The following is a 7,952-nucleotide window of genomic DNA, read 5'->3' as shown; positions in this document are numbered from 1 at the left end:
ACAGTAAACTCTCATTCATAAAGAGTTGGGTGTTTACTATTCTTGGAGTAAGTATATATTAATTTTTTGTTACCATTAATCAAGGTAAATACATTTGATTTTTATTTTTTTAAAAAAATTCAAATTTTGTAGGTAAAAATAGCAAATGTTAGCTTAATTTTTAGAAAAGAAGAGAAAAAAGAAAATGAACAGTTTTATTTTTTGTTTTTTATTTTTTATTATTATAATTAAAAGAAGATTGGAAATTATGTGGATGTTTCTTTGACGACGAACAATCATTTGACGATTCTTCAAGTTTTAGAGGTCACTGAAATTGCCATGACGTCCCAACAATATTTTCTCTCAATTTCTTCTTTGGGTTCCTGTTGATTCGCCGCCGAGGTTACATTTTTCTTCTCCGGTTCTTTCATTCTACCGCATGAATCTTCCATTGGCCTAAATTAGTACCAAAATTGACGACTGGATTTCATGGTGTGCACAGGAAGATGATAATTCTATAACGCTTCTATGATTTCTGACGCATGTGTTTGACTTCGGACCTCGATCGTTATTTAAATTGCAAATCTGCGCTTTTCCATTTCGATGATACCTGTAAATATTACCTTCTTCTGGAATTTGGTTGCACTCTGTTCTGATTCGTGTTCTTTTCTTCTTCCTTGGATTTGAGTGTCTTTTTGGTTGCGTTCAGGTTAAATTTGCTTTGGAGAGTGAAACTTATGGCTGCGTTTTGTTATAAACAAAGAAGAGGTTTGTCTTTTTAGGGTTTTTGTGGTTCGAATTTGGGATAAATTGTATCGGCTTTTGCAAGAGATGAAAAATGAAGTTTGGAGATGGGGAATCGGTTTGTTTTACATATTTTTGGTTGCAACCATATGGATAGCTGCTAGTTTTGTGGTTCAATCCGTTGTTGATGAAGGTGTTTCACCATTCCTTGTTACATACATCTGCAATTCATTGTTTGTTATTTACATCCCCATTGTTGAAATTGCTCGCTTCCTGGAGGATAAGTATGGAAGTTTGTTGTTTTGGAAATACAAAAACTTTGATGCATTACAAGAATTGAGGGAGGAACCAGAGCAGGCCATACTTCTTGGAGAAACCGATCTTGTTACAAATATTGATCATTACAATCCCTCCCTGCATATGCATTTGGAAGATGGACGACCAATTTTGAAGGGAGAAAGTATACTTTCAGAGACAGGATACTCATCTCACGACAAACAAGTGGATGAAAAAGGGCGTTGGACACGCACGAGAGTAGCGAAAGTTAGCTTATTGATATGCCCTTTTTGGTTCCTTGCTCAGCTCACTTTTAATCTATCATTGAAGTATACTACTGTTACAGTAAGTGATGATCCAGTTCCTCTCTTTTGTTATATTGGTCATTGCTGATTTTATCACATTGGATTTCATAGCTCCCTTTCCTTTGTTTTATTGTAGTCGAATACTATCCTTAGCAGTGCTTCCAGCCTCTTTACATTTTTGGTTTCTCTAGCATTTTTGGGTGAAAAGTTTACATGGGTGAAGCTCGCCAGTGTTCTCCTTTGTATGGGAGGCACAATAATTGTCAGCCTGGGAGACTCGCAATCTGAGACGACGTTGAAGACTTCTTCAAATCCTCTACTTGGTGATGTTCTTTCGCTTGTCTCAGCAGGTTTATATGCTGTATACATTACCCTTATTCGCAAGAAACTGCCGGATGATGATGAGACGACTGGCAAAGCTAGTATGGCACAATTTCTTGGGTTCCTTGGGCTTTTCAACCTTGTTATTTTCCTTCCTGTTGCCCTTATAATCAAATTCGCCGAAGTGGAACCATTTCACTTGCGGACTTGGAAGGAAGTCGGCATGATTGTTGCTAAAGGTCCGTAAACATCTTTACCAGACTTAGTTATTCTTTTTCGTTGATTTTTTTCCAGACTGTTAGCTCTCTCCACCTGTTTGAAGCTTGTATGCTCTTTGTTTTGGATGTTTGGAGGTTGGACATATTAAATCTTGAATAAACATACTTTCATAAAGTACTCATGATTTTCATGAATCTTTCCTTTGAACATGGTGCATTAGGAGATTCTAATCCCTCTTGGTGGATAGCCTTACACAAAAGAAATTCCTTTGTAACTACAGCATGTTAATGATTATTAGGAATTGGTAGGCTCTTTTTGTGTAGTGTGTAGTAGTTGGGAGGGAGTGCTCTCTACTCTCGGCCCCTTGGCTGTTCTTGCTTCTTCTTTTGAAATATATACCCCTTTGATGTTTCTTATAAAAAAATTAGGTGGGCAGAACCTTTGGGTGGCTAATTACCACAACGTAAGCACTATTTAGTAGATGTTTGAACTTGACTTTCAAGAATCCTATCTCTTATTCATGGTGCTTGGGCACTTGATTGTTTCAAACCCACCCTCATAGATGTCATGCATGGAATTGTTTGAAAAACTTGGTCTTGTTATATAAGCATTTTGCAACATCATAAACTATGCATGATGAAGGACGCATTAAGAGAACTTGCAGTACGAGCTGAGGGCTAGCCTTCCAATGGAGAGTATGCAAACGGCTTTTTAAGAAAATTACTTTTATGTGATAGCACATATTCTATACTTTTGGAAGTAGCATTAACAATAATTTAGCGCTTTTTCAGTGGTTTTAATCGGCCCAGAGATACTTTTCACCATTCCAAAAGTCGTCCCAAACTAGCCCCAAGTACTGTAATGCAATGCAATAAAGATATTGCACTTGTAATGACTGCATAGAATTTACTTTTAGCACCGTTCCCGAAGTGCTTCCATGTTTTCTGTTTCCTCGTAGTTCTTGACAAATCTTGTATTGCCTTATGTACACCAAGTTTGTTCATAACGGCCCAAGCTTACCGCTTGCAGATATTGTCTTCTTTGGGCTTTCCCTTCTGGATTTTCCCTCAAGGTTTTTAAAACGCGTCTGCTAGAGAGACGTTTCCACACCCTTATAAAGAATGTTTCGTTCTCCTTCCCAACCGATCTGGGATCTCACAATCCATCCCCCTTTGGGGCCAGCATCCTCGCTGACACTTGTTCCCTTCTCTAATTGATGTGGGACCCCCCAATCCACTCCCCTTCGGGACCTAGTGTCCTTGCTGGTACACCGCCTCGTGTCTACCTCCCTTCTGGGCTCAGCCTCCTCGCTGACACATTGTCCAGTGTCTAGCTCTGATATCATTTGTAATAATCCAAGCCTATAGCAGCTAGCAGATATTATCCTTTTTGGGCATTCCCTTTCGAGTTTTCCCTCAAGATTTTTAAAACGCGTCTGCTAGGAAGAGGTTTCCACACCCTTATAAAGAATGTTTTGTTCTGTTCTCCTCCCAAATGACATGGGATCTCTCAGTTTCTTTTCATGTTTGTAGGGTATATATTTCTTTTCATCCTTCTTCCAAGTGTTTGTATCATATTCAAATCTTATATTGAACTGGGACTTCCTGTTGATGTACAGGATTGTTGGATAATGTGCTGAGTGATTACTTGTGGGCAAAAGCCGTTCTTCTAACCACAACAACAGTAGCAACAGCTGGTCTCACAATTCAAGTTCCATTAGCTGCCATTGTCGATTCAATAACAGGCAATGCCCCACATCTCATGGATTACCTCGGCGCGGTGGCTGTCATGATCGGTTTCATTGGCATCAACATTCCAACTGATGCATTCAGCTGTTCCAAAGACGCGTCTATCGAATTGCCAAGTGAGAGTGTAATTTCTGATGATCATGATCACAGTGCATCAGTTAGGCAAGAATCGGCTAGCGTTTCATAGTGTATGCAAAAGCTGGTTCCTATTAGCCATTTTACACCTACAGGTTGAGATTAAATCTGCAAAAACACACCACACACAGATAGAAGAGCGTCGAGTAGGAACGACAGAGGATCTTGGAGTAATAGCTCCTCTAAAAGATTATCATTCTTTTTTCCAGATTCATAAATATGATATACCAACAGATCAAAGCATACTCAAAAGGGCTTTCTGCACATACAGGAGTTTTTCATCTCTGAAAGAAAATAGCCAATTGCTCAACTATGTTATGGTAAATGGATGGTTTGGTGTTGATATAGTTTCTTTATCACTTATTTGCTTTGATTTGCACTTGTCTTTGTAAGCCTACTCACTTGGTTGACTCATGGACGATCTAGTTCTGTATTGTTGCAATGGTCGGGTCGTTTATAAATCCACTCTGTCAAACTAGTAATTATATCAATTTAAATCTAAAACTTTACTTTCATGAGTAGTAGGGGTGTACATGGTCGGGTTGGGTTGAGAGATTTTTTTTGGACTAACTCAGAAGTTCGAGTTGGTTGGATTGGTAACCTAACCCAATTCAAAAATTTTCACAGCTCAATACAATCTAATGCTCTATTTTTTTTTGGGTTGGGTTCAGGTTGTTCCAAATTGAGTAGAGATAAGAAGTCAAGTGGAGAATTCGAAAATTTTCACAGCTCAACATAATCCAATGCTCTATTTTTTTTGTTGGGTTCAGGTTGTTCCAAATTGAGTAGAGACAAAAGTGGAGAAGTCCAATGAAAAATATAGATCGGAGAAGTCTGACAAAAGTGGAATGGAATGTAAGTGGAGAGAGTCGGTGATGACGTTTGACAAGAAACATAGAGAAGACGTCTAACTGAGAAATGGGAAATGAGAAGAGAGTCCGACGAAGAAATAAAGAGGCGACTAGCGAGCGACTTCGACGTCTGCTATGAGATGAGAACGACGTCAACGGAGAAATAAAGAGGCAAACGACGAAGATGAACATATAAGACGAGAACGAAGAAGACGAAGAGTAGAGAGACAATGAGAAAAATGAGAACGATGGAAAAGCGTACTTCATATCATATATCGAAGAGCAGAAAGAGAAACAAATAATCATTAATTCAATCTCGTGTATCGAAGAGGAGAGAGAGACACTCTGCACTAAGCAAAGTGTACGTACGCTTGGGCCTTGTTCTTTTCTTTTTTTAAGGTTTTCGAGTTAGGTTAAGTTGTCCCAATAATTTGAATTTCGAACCCAAACTCAATCCGAACCGGATCAAGTTCCGAACTCATCCCAAACTCGAAATCCTTTTAAACCTAACCCAACCCTTAAATCAACTGATTAAATCACCGCCTCCTAAATTTGATGATGTTGGCTCCCGAAACTAACTGCCACTCGATGCTCGTTTTAGGATGCTAATATTCTTCATTTGGTGCTGCGATTACAAACGGAACTATGAACAGTGAGAAAGTACGTACACTATTTTACTACTTTCCAAGACAAACTAACCACATATAGACCGCACAAGCGGCTAACATAATAAGTATTACAAATGCATATATACTACCCATTTCCCCAAATGTCTCCAACTAAAGATGGATTAAAAGCCGGTTAGTATGAGATGTCCTAACTTTGTGGTACTATGGTGAGCTCAATGCCTGTCTTCGACCCATCTCGGGATCCCCAACGCGAGCTCGATAGAGATATTTGAGATCATAGCTACTTAAGGAGCCACTTGCACCCATTCGTATCGTCCTGGGAGGGGCATATCACTTGCGAAGTCGAAGTTATACCTGCAAAGATCCACACACATGTAAGGTGATCGACATGACAGACAGAAAAGCATATCCTACACAAAAATTAACGATCAACTCGATCAACTCAATCAGTTCGCTCTTGAGCTCACTGCTGCTATAGTTCGTTCATAGAGTTGGCTCTAGCAACACTATCTAAACATAATCTTGATAATGATTTTCTAATCAAAGCACGTATCATAAAGATAAATTATTTCACCTACTTTTGAATAAATGTTCTTTGTTGCCATAGTTCTTCCTGTGCGAAGAACTCCTCTATATCATTTGCTGTAGGGAAACTTTTAAGCAATTCCATCTGTCCTCTTGATTTGGTTGAACATGAATTCATCTCCGTCCTTGTTGAAAGAGGTGTTTCGTTGGTGCTTGAATCCTTAGCCATGCTGCCGTGTATTTTTTCTGCAGTTCCCCTACACAACAGTGCTTGAATCACTTAGTGAAAATTTGTAAACCTCCGAAGAGTTATAGAATACTGAGGTTCCGACTAGTTTTAGAAAAAAAATATCTGTTTATGCTTGATCGACTCGACTAACTAGTTCAAAAGCTTGCCCTTAAGAATACATTAATTAAATTTACTATCCCTTCTTTTTCCAAGTAGCGTTTACTTTTCATGTACACACTGCACGGCATCGAATCTCTTGGAAGGAATATGCCAAGTCTAATGGGACAAGCTCAAATTTGGCTATTAGTACAAAATATGGCACAAAATAGATTTTATAAAATATAACTTCTTGTTACCTACACGTTTCAAGTACCAAACTAGGCTCAGCCCCAAGAAAACGACATATGCTGCAGGCAATAACTATTTCAATCAAATTAATGCAAGTAAAACTTTGATCGAATGGATGACACGAGGATTTTCAGTCCTCTGCTCTACCAACTGAGCTATTTCGGTCATTTTTAACATATTATCCTGGCTATTTTCGATACATTATTCTTATTTTAATACCAGATTTGAACTGGTGACGTGAGAATTTTCAGTCCTCTATTCTACCAATTGAACTATTCCGACCATTTCTGACACATTATCCTTCTTTTAATACCAGATTTAAACCGGGTGACAGGATTTTCATACCAACTGAGCTATCCTGGTCATTTTCGACACATTATCCTTATTTTAATACCAGATTTGAACTGGTGACACGAGAATTTTCAGTCCTCTACTCTACCAATTGAGCTATTTCGGCCATTTCCGACACATTATCCAAAGTTTTCATGCCAAAAGCTGATGTAGCAACAAAAATTCAACAATTTAAGTCTATAACATATTCTTGGTAGCAGAGAAAAATTAAGAAATTTTGTCATATATTGGAAAATAAAACCTGCGATGCTTAAAAGCTACATGGGGGCAGTTGGGCCAGACATAAAAGAGATGCATATACTAAAGAAGTACTCCTAAAGTCACATCTTATCAGCTTAACTAGCCTTTCACGAAAGATGCACCACAGCCACAGATAGAAACAATAGAACTACAGGATGTGAAGTGGAAAGCAAAGTCAATAAAAGGGGGAAAACCCAGTACGAACATAGTAATAGTCAAACGATAGCACATGTTCGCAGAGTGAGCCCATCCATTTGACTAGAAATCGATACATCAACCCTATGAGCAAACAAAATTCCGAAGACATACATATAATATGATCAAAAAAGGGGAAATCAGTGAAACCGATGAACTAGAGACAACCATTTTAACAGAGCAAAACGAAATATGGACGAAAACGACAATAAAATAGCAGCCAATAAATCAAAGAACACTGAGCTAAAATTGAACAAAAATAACAATACTTCCAGAAAAGTTCTAGAAACCATACCAATTTTCACCTCCAAATTCCCGACAGTCTTCGACATCCGAAACATTTCCACTCTTCTCCGAATTCGCCGAATCCCGCATCAAGCGTGAACCAGTCGAGGAACATTCAGGAGTTAAGCGAGCTCTGCAACACTCGCCGTTCTCAAGCCGGCGTCTCCGAAGATGCAAATAGGAAGAAGAAGAAGAAGAAAGCGGCGTAGGACTGGAAGCAGCGACAGATTGAGAGGAGGACTTGTTGAGGCGCTGTAAGGCAAGGATTTTAGCCGCTCTAGGACGGAGTCCCTGAGAAGACAGCATTGAGACTTCCATGAGAGCAATGTCGCCAGTAAGCTTGGATTTCTTCATGTACTTTCCCATGAATGTTAGAGAGTAGGGTTCTTGGGATCTCTCTCTTCCGTTCTCAATGAACAGAGCTCTGAGAGAGAGAGAGAGAGAGAGAGAGAGAGAGAAGTTCGTAGGAAAGAGACGAGAGACAGAGAGAAAGCGCGGGAAAAATTGCTAAGAGTTAGGGTTGGGGATTGGGTGAACGGTTCCCCATTTATATATATATTTCGAAAATAAAA

General features: G+C 39.0%; 2 protein-coding genes across 2 annotated transcripts; one reads left to right on the top strand and one right to left on the bottom strand.

Annotated features, from left to right (window-relative positions):
* Window positions 1-264: 264 nt before the first annotated feature.
* LOC111463914 (thiamine-repressible mitochondrial transport protein THI74) lies at window positions 265-4,108 on the top strand. The gene is made up of 5 exons (XM_023107878.1): window positions 265-381; window positions 482-591; window positions 689-1,344; window positions 1,441-1,864; window positions 3,463-4,108. The coding sequence occupies exons 3-5, from the start codon at window positions 811-813 to the stop codon at window positions 3,777-3,779; spliced, it is 1,275 nt and encodes a 424-aa protein (XP_022963646.1). The 5' UTR covers window positions 265-381; window positions 482-591; window positions 689-810; the 3' UTR covers window positions 3,780-4,108.
* Window positions 4,109-5,129: 1,021 nt separating this feature from the next.
* On the bottom strand, window positions 5,130-7,839 carry LOC111463919 (cyclin-dependent kinase inhibitor 3-like). The gene is made up of 3 exons (XM_023107884.1): window positions 7,391-7,839; window positions 5,786-5,989; window positions 5,130-5,561 (listed from the first exon to the last, which is right to left on the bottom strand). The coding sequence occupies exons 1-3, from the start codon at window positions 7,744-7,746 to the stop codon at window positions 5,492-5,494; spliced, it is 630 nt and encodes a 209-aa protein (XP_022963652.1). The 5' UTR covers window positions 7,747-7,839; the 3' UTR covers window positions 5,130-5,491.
* Between the last annotated feature and the right edge of the window lie 113 nt (window positions 7,840-7,952).

Source organism: Cucurbita moschata, unplaced genomic scaffold, assembly GCF_002738365.1.
Source record: "Cucurbita moschata cultivar Rifu unplaced genomic scaffold, Cmos_1.0 Cmo_Scf00029, whole genome shotgun sequence".
Lineage (NCBI taxonomy): Eukaryota > Viridiplantae > Streptophyta > Magnoliopsida > Cucurbitales > Cucurbitaceae > Cucurbita > Cucurbita moschata.
The sequence above is the reverse complement of the archived record's forward strand: the minus strand, read 5'-3'. Positions and strand labels throughout refer to the sequence as shown.

Excerpts from the sequence above, each read along its gene's own strand:
- LOC111463914 (XM_023107878.1), top strand. The coding sequence starts at position 811 with ATGAAAAATGAAGTTTGGAGATGGGGAATCGGTTTGTTTTACATATTT. Across the intron at positions 1,345-1,440 it reads TGAAGTATACTACTGTTACA|TCGAATACTATCCTTAGCAG; the intron begins GTAAGTGATGAT and ends GTTTTATTGTAG. Across the intron at positions 1,865-3,462 it reads CGGCATGATTGTTGCTAAAG|GATTGTTGGATAATGTGCTG; the intron begins GTCCGTAAACAT and ends GTTGATGTACAG.
- LOC111463919 (XM_023107884.1), bottom strand. The coding sequence starts at position 7,746 with ATGGGAAAGTACATGAAGAAATCCAAGCTTACTGGCGACATTGCTCTC. Across the intron at positions 5,990-7,390 it reads GAATTTGGAGGTGAAAATTG|GGGAACTGCAGAAAAAATAC; the intron begins GTATGGTTTCTA and ends ACTGTTGTGTAG. Across the intron at positions 5,562-5,785 it reads CAAAGAACATTTATTCAAAA|GTATAACTTCGACTTCGCAA; the intron begins GTAGGTGAAATA and ends GGATCTTTGCAG.